This window comes from Hippocampus zosterae, chromosome 12, assembly GCF_025434085.1.
Source record: "Hippocampus zosterae strain Florida chromosome 12, ASM2543408v3, whole genome shotgun sequence".
NCBI classification, from domain to species: domain Eukaryota; kingdom Metazoa; phylum Chordata; class Actinopteri; order Syngnathiformes; family Syngnathidae; genus Hippocampus; species Hippocampus zosterae.
The window spans coordinates 2,757,842-2,779,728 of record NC_067462.1 but is presented as its reverse complement, the minus strand read 5'-3'; the positions used below and the strand labels follow the sequence as shown (position 1 = coordinate 2,779,728).

Sequence of the window (21,887 nt, the reverse complement as noted above, 5' to 3'; positions counted from 1 at the left end):
TGTTTATACTCAATGAATAGCGTCTTATATCGATTCCTTTTAAAAAAAAAAAGATGGATTTGTCCTTCAGGATTATGATGATGTATTCACATCTTTTCTAGATCGTTGTAACGACCAGGACACTCTGAGCTCCTACCGTATTGGCGACACGTGGACTAAGACGGACGCCAGAGGTAACCTGCTCCAGTGTCTGTGCACCGGGAACGGTCGAGGGGAGTGGAAGTGTGAGAGACATGCCTCACTTCACACGACTGGCCTGGGTGAGAACTGATGATATCCTTGTGCTTTTTTTTTTTTTTTTTTTTTTCACCCCACTCCTCTTCCTCATGCCGAGAGAGTAATGTATAACAGACACAGACGTGTCGAAGGGGGGGTGGGGCAAGTGTTGATGTGAGAAAGACAAGTCTTCTAAGTTATGATCATGACCTCATAGGGAACACAGACATGGAACAGAAGGTTAAAAAAAAACAAAAACTAAAGTCAGGAGAAAGTCAATCAAGGAAAAATGTGCTTCAAGATATTGAAACAAAAGCTCCCCGTGTTCTCTCCAAAAATCATTTAAGTGAATAACGGCCGGTCCTAACGTGGTTTCTTATCCCACGTCCTATTTCAGGCACCGGCTCTCGCGTGATCACTAATATTCAGCCTGCCGTCTATCAACCCGCCCCCATGCCTGAGCTTCCGCAAGAAGGACCCTGTCGCACCGACTCTGGACTGTCCTATTTTGTTGGCCAGCGCTGGCTTAGGAGTCAAGGAACCAAACAGATGATGTGTACCTGTTTGGGCAACGGCGTCACCTGTGAGCAGTGGGGTAAGTTTTGCTCTTCAGTCAGATGAACCAAGTTGTCGTTTCTAAATCGGAGTTTCAAGTCCCTGAACACTGAATTTAATGAAACCACGCCTGTGCTCAACTCTCAACAAATCTCAGAATTCACTCCAAAAATGTCACACGGTTGTTTTTTTTTCATCCAGATGGACCGGCTCCAGTGTATGGGGGCAACTCGGGAGGTCAGCCTTGTGTATTCCCCTTTGTCTACAAGGGCAAGACTTACCACGCTTGTACCTCCGACGGACGTGCCGATGGACAGCTGTGGTGTTCCATCTCGTCTGACTTTGAGACGGACCAAAAGTATTCTTTCTGTACAGAAAAGAACGGTGAGCCGGCATTGCGACTTGCCAAAAAATGCAGTATTATGGAGCAACTGGAAATTTTACCGTCTCCTTTTCCAGTCATCGTAGCAACAAGGGGCGGCAATTCAAACGGCGCTCTGTGCCAATTCCCCTACTTGTACAACGGCCGCAATTACACCGACTGCACTGCGGACGGACGCCGAGATGGCATGAAGTGGTGCGGCACGACAACAGACTACGACGGGGAACAGCGCTTTGGATTCTGCCCCATGGCCGGTAAGTGGGAGTACAACAAGAGAAGCAAATCCAGCTGTTGGGGGCTGCATTCGCTTTCATCGCGATGAAACAAAGGGCAATGAAAGACATCTTTTTATGCGTCTTGCAGACAACGAGCCATCGTAAATCATACCTGCTAGCCACATATGTTTCTTAAAATCACAACACATGCGTCATCACTGTGTTTATTGTTTCTAAATGTACGGTCCATCTTCTCAATACTTTAGCCACAGAAAACAGCGAAAGTCATTCGCGGATCTAATTCCCAGTCATGCTTCCCAGACATTTCTCCTCCCCGTCTGAAAAAAAAGGTGACGGGTAACTCAATTAGCTTGTAAGCTCGTAACAGGGTGGAGTTAAAAGGATCTTGGCCGAATCTTGTTTTCAGCTCCGACACTTCGCCTCGGGCAAATTGAAGTCATTTGGCTTGTAAGGGAAGTGTCGTTTTGTTGAATTGGTGCCAGTTAGACCTCTGCAGGCAACAAGAGGTGCTGAAGGGAGTGAAACACCAAGGGGGGGTATTGACGCTAACGTCTGTGAAGTACTCATGAAACGGTAGCGATGATGTGAGCGGCGCCTCAAATGAAAGTTGCCAACCGGCTGAGTTAGGTCACCGACGTATCAACTTGAGTCCTGTGACTAAAAAAGGCGGACGTTTCGTCTAGGGTGAAACAATATCCGCTGATAGCAAGGAGAGTGAATCCCAAACAAATCTTTTGAGTGCTATCCTCCCAACAAATCTTTGGAGAACGAGCCTGCATCAAACGCATCTTGGACTTCAAAGTTGGCAGATGAGAGATAAAAAAAAAAAAAAGAAAAAAAAAGACTGGCAGCAGACAGTAAAATGTGGAAGAGAGACACTGGAAACATCTGCAACAGTGAGGTAACATTGTGGAGAACTTTGTGTTATGTAATCCCGTCATTTTTGTTATCATCTCATTTTGTAAAGACGCAGCCGATCGACGTTGCCCCCTCCTCTCAATTGCATCATCTGATAATTCAATTCAGTGTTTTATTTTCATATGAATAAATCTCGGGGGGCCCAAGTTTGGCCAGCAGCCAGTTGTTAAGAAAACAGGCCGTCAAGGTTTTAAGAGGGGAGGGGGGGGGGGGCTGCGGGGGGGGGGGGGGGTTGGTTGCCTTTGCGCTCTAGGGGGCCTTTGATTCAGACTTTAATGACTTAACAAAGACTGTCAAAATAAACATTGTAATTGAGATGTTAATGGCGGGGATGGTTTAAAAGAAGCTCGACACCCCCCACTTTTTTGGGGGGGGGGGGTCTGTGGCACTTGTTGAAAAGGTTAACGCTCTGTCAGCCATGTGGTCTTTTAGAAAGCAGTTTGTAGCCATCAGGAACAGTTTGCGTCAAATGCTCTCTCGTTTTGACTCGATACACTGAAAATCAGAACCATGATGAATAAATGTGCATATGCCCAATCTGAAAAGTCTGGACTTGGCCCCCCATGAGCATTGAACCTTACATTGGAGTTAATCTGAATCCCTCCCTTAAAGTCACATTCATTCATTCATTCATCTTCCGAGCCGCTTGATCCTCACTAGGGTCGCGGGGGGTGCTGGAGCCCATCCCAGCTGTCTCCGGGCAGTAGGCGGGGGACACCCTGAATCGGTTGCCAGCCAATCGCAGGGCACACAGAAACGAACAACAATTCGCACTCACACTCACAACTAGGGACAATTTAGAGTGTTCAATCAGCCTGCCACGCATGTTTTTTGGAATGTGGGAGGAAACCGGAGCACCCGGAGAAAACCCACGCAGGCCCGGGGAGAACATGCAAACTCCACACAGGGAGGCCGGAGCTGGAATCGAACCCGGTACCTCTGCACTGTGAAGCCCACGTGCTAACCACTGGACTACCGGGCCGCCCCTTAAAGTCACAGTCACAGCCATTTTTTTTTTACCCACATAGAAGCGGTACCCTGACGTGCTTTGTGTAATTCAATTTAAACCAAAAGTGCTGCACACTTTTCTGGAGAAGCAATCTAAACAAAAACCAAACCAAAACCCCTTCAGAGGGCCAGGTGGTCTGGACTCAGTGCAGGTCTATCTTATGGCTGCATTCCAACGCAGCAGATGACATGATAGCATAGTGTCGCTTGTTTAGACTCAACCAAACAATTCCGGCGCAACGCCTTCCACGCTCGGATTTTTAGATAGCACGCCAGCATCCTGCGATGCGCCTGAACACGACTCAACTGTCTCGCAGCGCACGGGGGGGTTGTTTGCAGCTAGATTGAATAACCACTCGGGAGCAGACAATCGATTTTTATCAATGAACTGATTTGTAAAATTGAGAGGCAACACGCATGACCGGGGCGGGGAAAAAAAATCACCAATTGTGTTCTTCAACCGGATTATCGGTGTAGTATTTCCATTTCAACTATCACACTGCCTTTAGGAACAATACTTTGAACCTGCGGCAAACTGTTTTTATGGCACTTGACACTCACTTGGCGAAAAATAATACTCTTGGAGTATCTCTATTTAATATAAGCCACATGTTGAACACACACACAATCATTCCAAAACAGGCACACCAGGACAGATGTTTCTGTTTTTTGGTCGTTACGACATAGATGCTCCCAACTCGGCTCATCAACGTCTTGATTTTCACTCGTTTCTTCCAGCCCACGAAGAAGTGTGCACAACCAGCGAAGGGGTCATGTACCGTGTGGGGGACCAGTGGGACAAACGCCACGACGTTTTGGGTCACATGATGCGCTGTACTTGTGTGGGCAACGGTCGAGGGGAATGGAGTTGCGTCGCCTACTCCCAACTTAAAGGTATGCGCCGCTGTGTGGCTGGAAATGGGGCCTCTCTGTGCAGTATTGATATCGCACGAGTGACAAGTTGAAAGGTCGTGGGTGATGTATAACGAGCCGCGTGTCAAAAGGTTAAAACTGTGTACTCACACCTGCGCCTTGCGGGATTCCGGTTGCACCTGCGCTACACACGCACGCCAGATGTTCGCCAGTCGTGAAAGTCCTTTCATTTGGCTTTTTTTTTGTTGTTGTTGTTGTTTTCAGACCAGTGTATTGTGGATACTCTGACCTATGAGGTGAACCAGACCTTCACCAAGCAGCACGAAGAAGGCTATATGATGAACTGCACCTGTTTTGGACAGGGGCGTGGCCGCTGGAAGTGCGATGCTATTGGTGGGTTGAAGTTCTCTCGCTAAAGTTTAAGGAATGCAAAATGGACAAGAGGAAATGTTAGACGGACTGGGCCCACGTGTATACAAACAAAATGAAACGACGTAAATCATCCAAATGTATTGCACATAAGAGTTAAATGCACTCAAAATACATTTGAACAGAAAATCTCCAATGTAATAAGCTTTAAAGTTAAATACAACTGAACCGCGCAGAGGCAGCGTTTCTTTCGAGCACTTTTAGACGGAGCCGCACTGAATCCCCCTTCTGCCTCATATAAAAAATTTTTTAAAAGTCTCAGTGGAAGGTCCATTGAAATTTCCAAACCATTATTACAACCCCGTTTTGATGTACCTGCCTGCAGACCAGTGCCAGGAACCAGAGACAAGAGCCTTCTACCAGATTGGCGAGTCTTGGGACAAAGTCATCCATGGAATCATGTACAAGTGCTATTGCTATGGTAACAGCATCGGAGAGCTCAGCTGCGAGCCCCAGCAGTCCTATCCTGGTAAGATACCGATTAGTGGCATGGCTAATTTCGTGGTGGACGCTCATTCTTGACCGATGCTGTCAATGATGCTAAAAATGGTTTTCAAAGTTGCGGTTGTAGTCCAACAGTTGGATAAAACTGCAGTACATCATCTTGAGATGTGTTCATATGAGCTCCCCGTGGAGTTAAATGATGCTAGCTAGAGCCATTCTCCGCCACAGTAAATTAGCATTACCATGGAAATATCTCTCTGGCTGTCAATCAAAACCGGGCCTTATATGTTTGTAAAGGTAATATTGATGGCATACTCACATTGGAAGTGAGCAGTGTCATAAATGACATTTAAAAGGGGGGGGGGGCTTGACTTTGATGTGTGACAGAATGAGATTAGCGGCGTGTGAGTTACTCCAAAGCAACCCCACGGCCCCAAACACACACAAACACACACACACACACACCACGAAATGTACATCTCTGAAAGGACGATTTCACATTCGCAGATTTTCAAATGTAAACCAACATCAAAAGAGTTTTAGTTCGGGTTAAGCAGTGCTTTCTCACACGCTGTTTGCCGCTAAACTACAAAAAAAAGCAATTCGAATTATTAATAGATCAAAATATACGGAACCCACAAATCCACTATTTATTAAATTAAATACGATGAAATTTTATGACCTAGTTGACTTTAAAATCGCCCAATTAATGTACAAAGCACACAATAACCTGCTCTGCCAAAACATTCAGAAGTTTTTTGAAATTCGAGAAAGCAACTATGAATTAAGAGGTACCAACTTATTCAAAAAACTCAAAACAAGAACAAACATCAAGCAAAGAAGTGTATCTAGCAAAGGTGTTAATCTGTGGAATAATCTCGAAACGGACCTAAAAATGAGTAAATCGCTTGCTGAGTTCAAAAACAAATTCAAAAAAATCGTACAAACAACCTACACCAATCAGAGTTAAAATGATAAATTCTAAACATTAAATATAATGATAAATCAGAACTAAGTTGATAAATAGAGAAAGGTATTGCAATATCCATTATGAATACAAGAGAAAATTGACACAAGAGTGCCAGGGTGAGGATGTATATAATCCCGATACAAACCAAAAGTTGTGAAAATATCACGGTTAAGGGTAAAGTATGAGCCTTAATGGAGACTTCTTATTACTTTTTCTTTTCTGATTGATATAAAAATGATTTAGTAGATATAAACACATAACGGGGTAGGACTAGATAAGTTTTTTTACTTCATCCTACTCCCTTGAACATAATAACTGTGTTGAATGAAGACTGATTTCTTTCTTTTACTTTTTTATCTACCTTATTTTCTGTCAAATTATTACTGTATATGTTTTATGTTCAATAAACAAACCAAACCAAACCAAACCAAGGTAAACTACTAATTTATGAACGTTAGCGTTAGCCAAAAATCTGAAAATTAATTGTATGAGGTATTCTTTATGGAGCATTTACTCTGGGCTAAGCAGGTTGATAAGCGATTAAAAAAAAATGTACGGCACGTTCCAGCTGTAACTGGCCGTTAATGGCAACCAGCTGTGGTGTGTGTCCGCGCGCGCTTGGGTGTGCCACGGCTAGATTTGAAGTGAGAGTGAAGTCTGGGCGCTCAGTCAGCATACAACCATAAAAGGTACCAAAAAAATAAAAAGGGAAAAGCCCAATGGGAATGCTCACTCAGCTCCTTTACGATACGATCCTTTAAAAGGCTTATTTGCTTTCATTGCTCTTTTAACTGGAATGGAACTCACTTTTCGGTAGTTTTTTTTTTTTTATTAGTTCAATAAACCAATTACATTTTATTGTAAGTAAATGAAACACGTTTACTGTATTAAAAAAAAAAAGATAAAGCCTACAGGAGCAATTATGTAGCACAGCACACGAATAAATATGTGCCGTTCGTATGTATCGTATACACATGACATTCAATGCAAAGAGCATTGACCAATGTGACGTGTGGGAATCCGCCCTCTACTCGTCAGTGGCCTGTGGTTGCGCGACAAGCCTTTCATTGGTCCCAGATTTGTTTTGGAGGTCCGTGTATCTGCTAGGACGTCAGGTTAACCGAGCCACTTACTCGGAAACCCTGATTACAGGTCCGCCGTTTGGAAAAGTGGTCAGCAGCCTCAGTTCTTTATTGAAGCTACCAGTTGCGGAGCTTATGTGGGGTCTGCGCGCCACATGGCTTGTAAGATGGCATCATACCTTCTCTTCTTTTAGTTTCCCAAACAGGAAACGCGTTAGGCTTCTTCTATGACTCCTTCTGCTTCTCGAATGTACAGTAAATCACAGATGTGACTTTGACACCGATGACGTAATAGGCTTTAAAATCGGAGCTGCCGTCAGCCACCAAGAAAACGATCGTACTTCAAGGTTTTCCAGGCGATCGGGGGAAATTGTTTTCACAGATGGGGGGCAGATGCCGAATGGTTTTTCGGCACGAGGCAGCAAAGCTCAGCGGGTTGAAAGTGTTTCGTATCAGTGCGCTTTGACATACTTGCGATGGGTGTGCCCTCAACACCCGAGAGATAAATAATAATCATTTGCTCTGTGGCCATGATGATGTGGAATCCTAACGAATGCATCGCGGGGTCCGTTCTCAGCCGCTGTTTCGGCCGTGTTGAGCAATTTGACCATCGCGTGCTATAACGTGGGCAAGAAAGACGCTGTGTTTCTATAGCTCGCGTCCTTGTTAGGGTTGTGGGTGAGCAAGAGCATTTCCCAGCTAACTTTGAATGACAGGCAGGAAACAACCTGGATTGCATGAGTTCATGTTATCGTTATCTCAAAACATTATTTTGGCCCTATGGACTTTTATCTGAATTCCACTGAAAAACGGCGTGTATCCATTTTATTTTATCATGTGGTTGGTTGCACAAAATAAAAAAAAATGATCTGGCTCCAGATGAATTTGTTTTAAGGACCCACTTGATGAATTTGAGTCAATTCATCAAAAACATGTGAGGTCAAAGAATCAGTAGACTATACCGCAGTCTTTTTTTTTCTATTCCTGGTCATTGAGTCGATGTTAGAAAGGCGTAAATAGCAGAGCAAGATAGTTGAGGCTTCTCCCGTATGGCCGCTGAGGTCCAGGCTGGAATCTGACAGTTCCATGCTATTTTAAGGTTGTTGTTTTTTTTGCCTGCCAGAAATTCTTACTGCATATTTGTTTGGAGAGGTCACTGAGCTCTTGTGTCGACAAGTAATCTGATATTTGACCGCATAATATTGACAATTGGATGATCTTGCCCTTTGAATTTCTGTCAAAATTATGACAGGCCTATCGGCGGCCCGGTAGTCCAGTGGTTAGCACGTCGGCTTCACAGTGCAGAGGTACCGGGTTCGATTCCAGCTCCGGCCTCCCTGTGTGGAGTTTGCATGTTCTCCCCGGGCCTGCGTGGGTTTTCTCCGGGTGCTCCGGTTTCCTCCCACATTCCAAAAAACATGCCTGGCAGGCTGATTGAACACTCTAAATTGTCCCTAGGTGTGAGTGCGAGCGTGGATGGTTGTTCGTTTCTGTGTGCCCTGCGATTGGCTGGCAACCGATTCAGGGTGTCCCCCGCCTACTGCCCGAAGACAGCTGGGATAGGCTCCAGCACCCCCCGCAACCCTAGTGAGATCAAGTGGTACGGAAGATGAATGAATGAATGACAGGCCTGTTTTCTGTCCTCTTGTGTCCTCTTGCCATCTTTCCAAGGCGGTCAGCGTCCTGTCCAGGTGATCATAACGGAATCTGGCAACCAACCCAACTCCCACCCCATTCAATGGAACGCCCCGCCCTCTGCTCACATCGCACAATACATTCTCAAATGGAGAGTGGTGAGTCTGACGTTCAGATAGGATCTCTGTGGTTGCCGCCACGGCGCAAACATTCGGAGCACTTTTTTTTGTTTTCCTTTGGAAAGAAAAACAGCAACAGTGCATGGATGGAGGTGATGATCCCCGGTCATCTGAACTCCTATACCATCTCCGGATTGAAACCGGGCATCACCTACGAAGGTCAGCTGATCAGCGTGTTGCGGTTTGGACGGCAGGAGATCACGCGCTTTGACTTCACCACACATTACGGATCATGTGAGTCGAGAGAGTTGCAGGTCTGCCGTGTGAATCCGATCAATGGGCAAAAGGCCATTAGTCACAAATAGATAGCTATTTTTGACCCTCTTTTTCTTCTGCCCCCCCCTCACAGTGGCTACATCACAAGGCGAGACCACACAACCCCCACCGGTGGTGGACACCTCCGAGTCGGTGACGGAAATCACCTCCAGTAGCTTCGTCATCTCTTGGGTCTCTGCCTCCGACACGGTGTCTGGTTTTAGAGTAGAGTATGAACTCAACGAGCAGGGACAGAGCGCCGGGGAGCCGGTGGTTCTGGGTAAGTAGCTTACACAAACTCTCAACTTAGTTAGCAATATATATGCCAGAAAATAATCAAGCGCTTTGGTTTCTTTTTTGTTTACCACATGTAAAACTTGGAGGTAACATGTTTCTGTATATTCCGGCTAGACCTTCCCCGTACGGCTACGTCGGTGAATATTAATGAGCTGCTACCTGGAAGGAAGTACACCGTTAACGTCTACGAGGTGACTGATGCTGGAGAGGACAACCTCATTCTTTCCACTTCGCAAACCACTGGTGAGTGCATACTTTGACCCACAGTCCCTGAAAATCGTCTTTTTTGGAGTACAGTCAAACCTCGGTTTTCGAGCGTCTCTGTTCCCGACCGAAAATCGGTTTTCGACCAAAAAGTTGGAGTTTTTAATGGATTACGACCGAAAATCGGTTCTCGACCAAACCGCTTGAATGCCTAACTCGACTCGTCTCGCCTTCCTGACACGAGCAACTGACGCTTCCTCGGGCAGACGAGAAAATGACGCTTCCTCGTGTAGCGTTCCATTATGAGCAGACGTGTTCAATAAAGATTTTTTTTTTAAAGCGTCTTAGTATTTTACATATTACCTGCTCTCTTATTACATGTGTATACAGTTTATGGTGTAAAATAGTAAAAAAAAAAATACGCTTTAGACTTGGAACAGATTAAAATTTATTACATTGATTATAATGGAACACATGGTTTTAGTTTTCGAACAGCCTTCTGGAACGGATTATGGTTGAAAACCGAGGTATGACTGTACTTGCACAATCATTTCAAATGTCCTTGAAAGCAAAAGAAAAGATCTTACGCAACATTTGTCCCGTGTTCCAGCTCCCGATGCCCCCGCTGAACATGAAGTGGAGGATATTGGAGAAACTTCCATTGTGATTAGCTGGGATAAACCACTGGCTCCCATCACCGGTACGGCAACTTCCAGCCGATCCATCGCACATAATCCCCCCCCCCTGGACGACACCCACACTTGCGCCTATTTTTCCTTTGACGCAGGCTATCGAGTCGTCTACACGCCATCCATAGAAGGCGAAAGCACCGAGCTGACCCTCCCTGATACAGCGACCTCCGTGACGCTGAGTGATCTGCGGCCGGGGAAATTGTACAATATTAGCATCTACGCAGTGGAGGACAGCTTGGAGAGCGAGCCCATTTTTGTCCAGGTCAACACCGCTGGGGATCCACTGCCAGGTAACTGAATGGCGAAGAATGAGCTTTGGCTCGGTGATTTTTTTAAAGCCTTAAAAGTCACAGTAAGAATGGCTCCTGCAAGGAGTCCGGTTTGGCACCGCCGTATTGCAGAGAGCACTTTTCACTTCACGGGGACGAAGGGAGCCTGACCTATTTATGTCCGAGTTTGGAAACCTTCCAGTCACCTTTTATGATTTAGTTTTCCTCGACCTAACGCAGTACATTTGAAACCGTTTTTTTTTTTGTTCTGTGGAAAAGTGACGTCACAGACTTCACAGCCGGTGGGACTTTTGTTCTGATTGACAAGAAGTATGACAACATTTCCACTCCGCCAAGTCCAACATGTGCTTGGCCCGGTCAGGCAGATGCTAGAAATGCATATGCGCGAGTGTGTTTGCATAACCTGTGCGATGGAATAAAGATGTTGGGCCTGGTTGAGAGTGGGGCGCCATGTTTGGAATCTCAATCTGTTATTCCAGACGCTCGAAGGGGAAGTGGACAATTGTGATGCGTTTTTTTTTGTTAAATTTGTTGATTGTTTGGAGCCAATCCTTCGTCTTCATCTAATTTGATTTCAACTGCAAACCTTCTATTTGCTTGATCAGGAAGATTTTATTCAAGATTAGAAGGATATCAGGTTCATTTTACAACCCCCCTAAAAGATTCCGTCTTCTTAAAGAATGTAAACCTAACACCAGGTGTCTTTTTCCCTGTCCGCAGAGGAAGTCGCCTCCCCAACAGACCTGCAGTTTTACGAGGTATCAGATAAGAAAATAGTTCTGACCTGGTCCGGGCCAGCCGGCGACGTCTCAGGTTACCGGGTCACCGTGGTCCCGATGGACGAGTCTGGCTCTCCTCAGAGAGAGATGACTCTACCCGTCAGCCAAAACGCTTACATGGAAGTGACCCACCTCCAGCCCGGGACGCTGTACCGCTTCAATGTGTACACGATTCACAATGGAGAGGAGAGCATCCCGCTGATTGGGGAGCACACCACAAGTGAGTCGGACGCATTTCGCTCAAAGCACACTTTTGAAACACCGGGCGTCCGGGACGAAGGTATTGGGACAAGCAGAAGGAACTGAAAATGGCAGCAAATGTGGCGTTCGACCACTTCCACATAGATCCAATCAAATCTTTTTGGCCCCATTTTTGGGCACTGGGGGACTGCCATGTTGAAAACCGAAACGGCTCCCACAAATTCATTCATTCATTCATCTTCCGAGCCGCTTGATCCTCACTTGGGACGCGGGGGGTGCTGGAGCCAATCCCATCTGTCTCCGGGCAGTAGGCGGGGGACTCCCTTAATCGGTTGCCAGCCAATTGCAGGGCACACAGAAACGAACAACTATTCGCACTCACACTCACAGCTCGGGACAATTTAGTGTGTTCAATCAGCCTGCCACGCATGTTTTTGGAATGTGGGAGGAAACCGGAGCACCCGGAGAAAACCCACGCAGGCCCGGGGAGAACATGCAAACTCCACACAGGGAGGCCGGAGCTGGAATCGAACCCGGTACCTCTGCACTGTGAAGCCCACGTGCTAACCACTGGACTACTGGGCCGCCCTCCCACAAATTTGATTGATCTAATTGTCCAAAGTGTCTTGTTAAGACGATGGGAGTCGAGGACTAAGCCAACCCTAGCAGGTTGGATTTCAGTGGACAAATATAAAGACTTCAATATAAGAGGTGTTCCGAGACCTTTGTCCACCATCGTGTATCATAATCACGCTTTGACTAATAATTCTCAAAAACCTGAACGGCCTCGACACTTCTTCTTCGCAGAGCCAGATGCTCCAACCGATATCCATTTCGCCAACGTGACCGAGGACAGCGCTGTGATCCTGTGGTTCGCCCCGCGAGCCAAAATCAGCGGCTACCGTCTCTTCCTCGACGTCGAGGGCTCCAGCCCGAAGCAGCTACGCCTGCCGGCCCGCTTCACCCGCTACACCCTCCTCAACCTGAAACCAGATACCGTCTACACTGCTACGTTGCACTCGGAGCAAGACAACACACTGAGTGAAGGAGAGCGAGCCGTCTTCACCACTAGTGAGTACTATGATCACGATTGGGTCAAAACGGTTCAGCGAAGGGGAAAAAAATGACCCGAGAATTGCCCCCCCCCCCCCCCCCCACCCCCACACTTGCTTTTTGTGTTTGTAGACCCACCGATGGGTAACGCTCCCCACTTCAGCACCGACGTTACCGACACCTCTATTATCATCTCATGGACTCCCGTGCCACGCGTCAGCTACAAGGTATGCATATTAGCCACATTCCGTGTTCTAGATGCGGAGCTTTCGATGGGTAAAAGATGATTTGAGATGTGTTTTTGAGTTGCGAAACAAATTAAACTTGTAAGTCAAGGCGCCAGAGTGAAAAAGGCTTCTGAAAATTGAGCGCGCTATCCCGTTAGTAACACTGGAACTCCAGACCTCTGGGGAATGATCAGATCGGTCCAAATATGTCACACGAGTGATGAGAATGCTCTGCACTGCGTCCGTATTCTTGGGAAAACATTGACCTCTGACCTTTGCCCCCTGTACACCAACGCGCGTCTGTGGCTTTTCTGCGCCGTGCTGACCCGTGCGTTCATTTATCTCAGTTGACAGTGCGCCCCAGTCAGGGCGGAGAAGCCCCCAGAGACGTGACCTCAGATTCAGGGAGCATTTACGTATCCGGCCTGACTCCCGGAGTGGAATACACCTACAGCGTGCAACCGGTGATTAACGGCAGAGAACAAGGAAGCCCCATCACTCGCCGTGTCATCACACGTGAGTGGACGTCAGTGAACATCGGATTCTCTGTTCCTTCTTTACTTTATGATTGATGTCATTTTTCTCACCAGCTCTGCCGCCTCCCACTGAGCTGCACCTGGACTCGAACTCAGGCACCGGAGATATTACAGTTCAGTGGAATGGAGCAAGTACACCAGGTATACACACACACACACAAATTGGGGGCATGAAGAAAAATGATTACATAACTCCGATAAACCTTTCAAAAAAAAAGTTCATCCACTGCTTCTTTCTTCCACCCCAAGACATCACTGGCTATCGAGTGACATGCGCTCCCACCAATGGGCAGCAAGGCAACAGCGTGGAGGAATTTGTGCAGGCCGGCGAGAACTCCTGCACCCTTGAAAACCTCAGTCCAGGAGTGGAGTACAACATAAGCGTTTTTACCGTGAAGGATGGCATGGAGAGTGTTCCGATATCAACAACCATCACTCCCGGTGAGTCTTAGTCGCAATTGGGGACTAGTACTGAACGTGGGAGTCGGGTGAAGCACAACTTTGATTTGTAGACATTTTCATTGCGAGTCATGGGTCCTTCCGGTTATTTTATCCCCTTCTGTTGAGCAAAGCTTTTATTGTATCAAATTGAAAGGTAACGCGTTTGGTATTACCTTTCAACAATGAACGGATACCAGCTATAATGCTCTTCTAAAACTAACTAAACTTGCCCCGTATCATGGCGCCAAACAGTACCGACTGTTTTGTGACACAAATCCTGATGCTGGATGAAGGATTTCCTGTGGACAAGTGACTGGTAATGCTTTAATGATGGGTGGATGTGATATGCGGTGATTAAGAAATTTACTAGACCACCAGACATTGCAAGGAAGATCACTTTTCATGGTTCCATGTCTTGAAATTGAAAGAGTCTGAATTCAAGCACGGCATGATGTCAGGGAGTCTCGATTAGGCATGGGCAGGTTACAGGTTTCAAGCTACACTATACGCCAATTTTAAAAAACTAAAGCTTAATGAGAAATATTTTCAATACGATATCTTAGAGGACCACCCATCGCTCTCCGACAAACGCAAGCTAACCTTAAAACAGCCATCTTGAAGTTCATGTTTGCAAGCAGCTACCAAAGTTCGCATTTCTGAAGTCCACTTGCCGCCAAGGCAGCTAACTAGCTAACTAGCATGGCTAACATCAGTTGCTTTCCACTTTCACGTGCCTCCCGAAGCGGAGGACGGGAGAACTTGTTGTTTATTTTCTTTCTATGTTTACCAATGTACCTATAGAGTGCTGTCAATTGGGAAAAAATTTCAAAAGAATACATTTAGACTGGTGCAATACCGTAAAACCGCAGTATTTTTGCTTGCGGCTCTACAGTGAGAATCTGAGACCGGCCTACGCCTAGTTTATATACTGCTGTCCGTGCATAAATTTTGGGAATTCATCAAGTACCACAGCTTGGTCAAAGAATAATATGGCAAAATGGGCTCATGATTGGTAGCGGTTTCAAGAGGAAATATTTTCAATACGATATCTTAGAGGACCACCCATCGCTCTCCGACAAACGCAAGCTAACCGTAAAACGGCGATCTCGAAGTTCATGTTCGCAACCAGCTACCAAAGTTCGCATTTCTAAAGTCCACTTGCCGCCAAGGCAGCTAACTAGCTAACTAGCATGGCTAACATCAGTCGCTTTCCGCTTTCACGTGCCTCCCGAAGCGGAGGAGGGGAGAACTTTTTGTTTATTTTCTTTCTATGTTTACCAATGTACCTATAGAGTGCTGTCAATGGGGAAAAAAATATTTCAAAAGAATACATTTAGACTGGTGCAATACCGTAAAACCGCAGTATTTTTGCTTGCGGCTCTACAGTCAGAATCTGAGACCGGCCTATGCCTAGTTTATATACTGCTGTCCGTGTATAAATTTTGGGAATTCATCAAGTACCACAGCTTGGTCAAAGAATAATATGGCAAAATGGGCTCATGATTGGTAGCGGTTTCAAGAAGAAATATTTTCAATACAATATCTTAGAGGACCACCCATCGCTCTCCGACAAACGCAAGCTAACCTTAAAACGGCGATCTCGAAGTTCATGTTTGCAACCAGCTACCAAAGTTCGCATTTCTAAAGTCCACTTGCCGCCAAGGCAGCTAACTAGCTAACTAGCATGGCTAACATCAGTTGCGTTCCGCTTTCACGCGCCTCCCGAAGCAGAGGAGGGGAGAACTTTTTGTTTATTTTCTTTCTATGTTTACCAATGTACCTATAGAGTGCTGTCAATGGAAAAAAAAAGTTATTTCAAAAGAATACATTTAGACTGGTGCAATACCGTAAAACGGCAGTATTTTTACTTGCGGCTCTACAGTCAGAATCTGAGACCGGCCTACGCCTAGTTTATATACTGCTGTCCGTGCATAAATTTTGGGAATTCATCAAGTACCACAGCTTGGTCAAAGAATAATATGGCAAAATGGGCTCATGATTGGTAGCGGTTTCACGAGGAAATATTTTCAATACGATATCTAAGAGGACCACCCATCGCTCTCCGACAAACGCAAGCTAACCTTAAAACGGCGATCTCGAAGTTCATGTTTGCAACCAGCTACCAAAGTTCGCATTTCTAAAGTCCACTTGCCGCCAAGGCAGATAACTAGCTAACTAGCATGGCTAACATCAGTTGCTTTCCGCTTTCACGTGCCTCCCGAAGCCGAGGAGGGGAGAACTTTTTGTTTATTTTCTTTCTATGTTTACCAATGTACCTATAGAGTGCTGTCAATGGGAAACAAATATTTCAAAAGAATACATTTAGACTAGTGCAATACCGTAAAACCGCAGTATTTTTGCTTGCGGCTCTACAGTCAGAATCTGAGACCGGTCTACGCCGAGTTTATATACTGTATAAGGTGGTTTAGTAAATTGAAGCACTGCATATTATTCAAAGAGCAGCAACAAATATCTTCCATGGGTGTGATATGGTGAATACGTATCTCACTATACTGGAAGTTGAGCGTTCTTGGCTCTCTCCTTGACCACTGCCTCTTTTTTTTTTTTGTTGCCTTTTCATCCTTTGACTCACCCACTTTCTGGCCCTCACGATCAACCACTTCCCTTTTTCTGGACTCTATCTTCTGTTTGTCTGGTGTTGTTTTTGTGGTTTCTTGTATGTCGTCGTGTCGTCCCCCCCCCGCACCTTCAACCATCCTATCACAGAGGTCCCACCGTTAACGGACCTGAGCTTCGACGACGTTAGCGACACCACGATCAGTCTTCGCTGGTCTCCACTCAACACCACAGCCATCACTGGTTACAGAATCACGGTGATGGCGGCGGGCGAGAGCGTGCCCATCTTCCAAGATACGGTTATGCCCACCACCGGACATTATACGGTTTACGGCTTGGAACCCGGTATCGACTATGACATTAGCGTGATTACCGTGACGGAGAACGGAGAGAGCGAAGCCACCACGGTCACGCAACAGACTTGTGAGCAAAAGCATTCACGGCACATTTTTTTATGGCTTAAAGTCGATGTGACCGATATGAGATCCCGTTTTTTCCTACTGTCTTCCGTAGCTGTGCCGGCTCCCACCGATCTGGGCTTTGGTCAGGTAGGACCGGACCTTATGGAGGTCACATGGGTCTCGCCGCGTGTCCCCAACAGGGCTGACATCAACAACTTCCTAATTAGGTTTGAACATTAAATGCACTTAACATTCGGTAAAGCCAATTCAAAGATTTGTGTCTAAAAGTGTGACACGCGTTTCTTTTGGTGTCGTTTTATCATCGGTTTAAATTGTATAGCGTGTCCTCAACATGTCACTAGTGGTCCTCCCTCTTTTCTCTAGGTACCATCCCATTGACAACGATGAGGAGCTGACAGAAACCAGCGTCGAGGGCACAATGAACAATGTTGTGTTGAGGAGTACGTTGGAACCAAAAAAAAAACCATCTGAAAACCGCACAATGGAAAGTATCGTCAACATCGTTTTCCTCTCCGGACAGATTTGCTGCCAAACACAGAGTACCTGGTGAGCGTGGTGTGCGTTTACGAGCAGAGAGAGAGCTCGCCCCTCGTCGGTACCCACAAGACCAGTGAGTTGTTTGACCCTTTGGCGTCACAACATCTCTTCACATTGACAATTTTTCTGAATTGAAGCGGTAATACCGTTTTTTTGGGGCTTGACGGTATCGCGTCTCTCCCGACTTTCCCTCAGCTCTGGATTCACCGTTTGCTCTGCGCTTCTCTGAGATCTTCACCACCTCCTTCACCATTCACTGGCTCGCCCCGCAGAGCAAAATTACGGGCTACCGCATTCGTTACCAGATGACCAGCGGTGGACGGACCAAGGATGAGAGGCTACCTCCTTCCAGAAACCACTTCACCCTGACGGGATTGGCTCCCGATACCAATTACCTGGTTAACGTTTACGCCGTCAGCGGGACACAGGAGAGCCTGCCGCTCAGTGGCAATCAGAAGACCCGTACGAAATCACGTCGTTCTCATCATATGGCGCCGAGATTGGATTTGTTCGTTTGACCTGAGCCCTTTTGATGCTTTTTCTCCAGTTTCCGATGCTCCTACAGACCTGGAGGTTCTGGACTCCACTCCCACCAGCATCACCATCCGATGGGATTCCCCTCCCGTCACCGTGCGCTACTACAGGATCACCCACGGCGAGACAGGTCGATTGCTACTGGCTTTAAAAAACAAGTTTGCCGATGATATGTGAAAGTGATCCATCCATCCATCCATCCATCATCTACCGCTTATCCGGGGCCGGGTCGCGGGGGCAACAGCTTTAGCAGGGAAGCCCAGACTTCCCTCTCCCTAGCTACTTCTTCCAGCTCTCCCCGGGGGATCCCGAGTCGTTCCCAGGCAAGCTGGGTGACATAGTCTCTCCAGCGTGTCCTGGGTCTTCCTCGGGGTCTCCTCCCGGTGGGACATGCCCGGAACACCTCACCAGGGAGGCGCTCAGGAGGCATCCGAATCAGATGCCCAAGCCACCTCATCTGGCTCCTCTCGATGTGGAGGAGAAGCGAAAGTGACCCACAATGAAAAAGAGATTGTTAAAATAAGATCGGCGGCCCGGTAGTCCAGTGGTTAGCACGTCGGCTTCACACTGCAGAGGTACCGGGTTCGATTCCAGCTCCGGCCTCCCTGTGTGGAGTTTGCATGTTCTCCCTGGGCCTGCGTGGGTTTTCTCCGGGTGCTCCGGTTTCCTCCCACGTTCCAAAAACATGCGTGGCAGGCTGATTGAACACTCCAAATTGTCCCTAGGTGTGAGCGTGGAGGGTTGTTCGTTTCTGTGTGCCCTGCGATTGGCTGGCAACCGATTCAGGGTGTCCCCCGCCTACTGCCCGGAGACAGCTGGGATAGGCTCCAGCACCCCCGCGACCCTAGTGAGGATCAAGCGGCTCGGAAGATGAATGAATGAATAAAATAAGATCATCGTCGACGGGGATGCATATGATTTCTGCTTCAAGATTAGCTTTGTGACCCGTGGATTTATCTCCTCCACTATCTTGCCAGTCAAATCTTCTCATCGCCAATTTCTGTCACCTTATTCAGGGGGCCACAGTAACCCGAAGGAGTTCACCGTTCCGGGCTCCCAGTCCACGACGACAATCTCCAACCTGCAGCCCGGTACCGACTATACGATCACCGTCTACGCGGTCACCGGCCGAGGAGACAGCCCTGCATCCAGCACTCCCATCTACGTCACACACAGGACAGGTCAGTTTCTATCTTTTCCTCTGAGGTGGATCACATCCTCATCACGCACGCTTTGGTTCTTGGTCCTTTCAGGAGTCGACTCCCCTTCTGACATGAAGGTGATGGACGTTAACGACAACAGCGTCACCGTGAGGTGGAGCCCCGCTCAGGGCCCGATCAAAGGCTACAGGGTGACCGGAGTGCCCAGAAACGGACAGGGCTCATCTTTCACCGAAGTCGTGGCTCCGGGTAATGGCACATGCTTTTTCTTTTTTTGTTATGGGGTGAAACGGACTAGCTCTCAATAATGTTGCCGTTCCCGTCTCGCTTTTGCTCATCCAGACCAAACAGAGATGACTTTCTCGGGCCTGATGCCAACAGTGGAGTACACTTTTAGTGTTTTTGCTCTGGGACAAGATGGAGAGAGTTCTCCGCTAATGGTGAACGCTCTCACAAGTAAGACGGCCAAAGAATTTCCATTTTCCTGCTATTTTGCAGCATATGTCAGCATTTGAACACCCCCCCCCCCCTCCATCTCATTTTTAGATGTAGACCGTCCCAAAGACCTGACCTTCTCGGACATCGACTCCACTTCTTTACGGATTCGCTGGGAGAGTCCCGATGGAATCGTTACGGCTTACCGGGTCTTGTATTCCAGTTCTGAGGAAGGTGAACGAGAGCTGCGCCCTCCCCCTCGAGCGGATGCCGAGTCGGCCGTCATCTACGGCCTGCAACCCGGCACCGAATACACCGTGAAGGTCATCGCCCTGCATGATGACACAGCCAGCACAGCATTGGTTGGAACGCAAGCTACAGGTTGGCAGACTTTCATTATTTGCGTTCAGAAGCCACGGAATGTGTTTGGAGATTAAATAGACCGGGTGGGGAGGTGGGGGGGGGGCGGTTTCAAGTCTGCATGTGAAACATCTGATCCACCGTGTCCATTTTGGTGGGTTTTCAGTTGTTTTCGGGATGAAACTGAAGACCACGCCCAAAACGTCTTCTGCGTCTCTCCTAACCGACACCGTTTTGACACTGTTTCGACACAGGGCTTTCGCCCCCCACCAAGCTCCAGTTCTCCCAGGTTGGCCCCACATCCTTCACCATGCACTGGGCCGTGCCGGGTCAAGAAAACAGAATAACGGGCCAGACGGGCCTCACGGGCTACCGTGTTGTTGTGAACCCTAAAAACAAGAGCGGACCCACCAAGGAGATGAATCTGGCCCCGGACACCATAAAGGCCCACGTCACTGGACTCATGGTGAATGCCTACTCAAAAAGGAAAGCTTTAGGAGTGGTTAGCACGTTGGTTTCACAGTGCGGAGGGACCGGGTTCGATTCCAGCTCCGGCCTCCCTGTGTGGAGTTTGCATGTTCTCCTGCGTGGGTTTTCTCCGGGTGCTCCGGTTTCCTCCCACATTCCAAAAACATGCGTGGCAGGCTGACTGAACTCTCTAAATTGTCCCTAGGTGTGATTGTGTTGGTTGTTCGTTTCTGTGTGCCCTGCGATTGGCTGGCAACCGATTCAGGGTGTCCCCAGCCTACTGCCCGAAGACAGCTGGGATAGGCTCCAGCACCCCCCCACGACCCTAGTGAGGATCAAGCGGCTCGGAAGATGAATGAATGAATGAATAATAGTTTCAGTCTGCAGTCTTGTTTCATGCATGTAACAAAGTAGAGGTCGAGTTCATTTTTGCACGTGATGTGATGTTCCAGTCACGACGGTGTCAAATCTGACTCGACTCTTACGAATTCTCTTTCCTCCAAGGTGGCAACGACTTATGACGTTCATGTGTACGCCTTGAAAAACTCCCTGACCAGTCGGCCTGTCCAAGGAGAGGTTACCACACTGGAGAGTGAGTTTTATCCAAAACATTGTCTCGGGGCCAATAAAAAGAAACACATTTTCCAAGACGGATCAACGGCATTTTTCGCCGTGTAAAGTTCCTCTCTCATGTCAACCGCAAACAAAACAAACGCATTCTCGTGTTCATCCCCGGGCCGAGACAACTTACCTTTTTTTTTTCCTTTTTCCTCAAGATATCAGCCCCCCTCGTCGCGTGCGCATCACCGACGTCAACGACTCCACCATTACGCTGACCTGGCGCTCCAAGACGGATGCCATCTCGGGCTTCCTGGTTGAGGCCACGCCCACTACCTCGACCACCTTCACGCCCATTCAGAGGACCATCGGCGGCGGCTCGCGCTCGTATACCATCACAGGTTGCCCGCATTTTAGTTTGTTAGCTCTGCGCGTAGAGCATCGGAGAGTAATCCGGACCTCTGATCCATAGCGGCGCTATTAAAAATACACAAATTGGTTCTTCATATACTGATTTCCCGCACTACAGGGCTGGAGCCTGGTACCACGTATAAGATTAACATCTATACGCTGAAAGGAAACGGCCGCAGCGCACCTCTTACACTCACCGCGTCCACGGGTAAGCATCATGCATCATTCTGTAGCTTCACTCATGAATAGCGTTTGACTTGAAGCCAAATAAGAGGAGAAGAGGAGTAGTGACGTAATAGCGACATGGCATGATCGTGATCTTCTCCAGCCAAACCGGCGGTCAGCCCTCCCACCAATATCCAGTTCACTTCGCTGAACCCCAGCAGCATTTCCTTCTCATGGGAGCCATCCCGCAGCCCGGGCGTTAGCGGCTATTTTGTAACCTATGAGCAGCCCGGTGGTTTGCCTCAAGAAGTCATCCCCAGGCCTCACTCCGGCCAGACCTACGCCATCATCAACGGTG

General features: G+C 47.5%; 1 protein-coding gene across 3 annotated transcripts in view; it reads left to right on the top strand.

Moving 5' to 3' along the window:
• Nucleotides 1-21,887, top strand: part of LOC127611835 (fibronectin-like) — a 30,479-nt gene that overhangs the window by 3,304 nt on the left and 5,288 nt on the right. For 2 of the 3 annotated variants that reach the window (XM_052082614.1, XM_052082613.1), the window contains exons 6-38: nt 102-260; nt 614-811; nt 973-1,155; nt 1,231-1,407; nt 4,054-4,209; nt 4,453-4,581; nt 4,943-5,086; nt 8,785-8,906; nt 8,993-9,161; nt 9,277-9,462; nt 9,594-9,722; nt 10,294-10,383; nt 10,471-10,665; nt 11,386-11,664; nt 12,453-12,716; nt 12,831-12,925; nt 13,273-13,441; nt 13,516-13,602; nt 13,711-13,902; nt 16,630-16,902; nt 16,993-17,107; nt 17,265-17,341; nt 17,422-17,511; nt 17,634-17,900; nt 17,986-18,102; nt 18,989-19,381; nt 19,475-19,588; nt 19,679-19,948; nt 20,182-20,393; nt 20,900-20,987; nt 21,172-21,354; nt 21,483-21,572; nt 21,693-21,884. In XM_052082614.1, coding sequence (XP_051938574.1) covers nt 102-260; nt 614-811; nt 973-1,155; nt 1,231-1,407; nt 4,054-4,209; nt 4,453-4,581; nt 4,943-5,086; nt 8,785-8,906; nt 8,993-9,161; nt 9,277-9,462; nt 9,594-9,722; nt 10,294-10,383; nt 10,471-10,665; nt 11,386-11,664; nt 12,453-12,716; nt 12,831-12,925; nt 13,273-13,441; nt 13,516-13,602; nt 13,711-13,902; nt 16,630-16,902; nt 16,993-17,107; nt 17,265-17,341; nt 17,422-17,511; nt 17,634-17,900; nt 17,986-18,102; nt 18,989-19,381; nt 19,475-19,588; nt 19,679-19,948; nt 20,182-20,393; nt 20,900-20,987; nt 21,172-21,354; nt 21,483-21,572; nt 21,693-21,884 — 5,604 coding nt within the window. The remainder of the gene's footprint in view (nt 1-101; nt 261-613; nt 812-972; nt 1,156-1,230; nt 1,408-4,053; nt 4,210-4,452; nt 4,582-4,942; nt 5,087-8,784; nt 8,907-8,992; nt 9,162-9,276; nt 9,463-9,593; nt 9,723-10,293; nt 10,384-10,470; nt 10,666-11,385; nt 11,665-12,452; nt 12,717-12,830; nt 12,926-13,272; nt 13,442-13,515; nt 13,603-13,710; nt 13,903-16,629; nt 16,903-16,992; nt 17,108-17,264; nt 17,342-17,421; nt 17,512-17,633; nt 17,901-17,985; nt 18,103-18,988; nt 19,382-19,474; nt 19,589-19,678; nt 19,949-20,181; nt 20,394-20,899; nt 20,988-21,171; nt 21,355-21,482; nt 21,573-21,692; nt 21,885-21,887) is intronic. The other variant, XM_052082615.1, reaches the window with a different exon arrangement.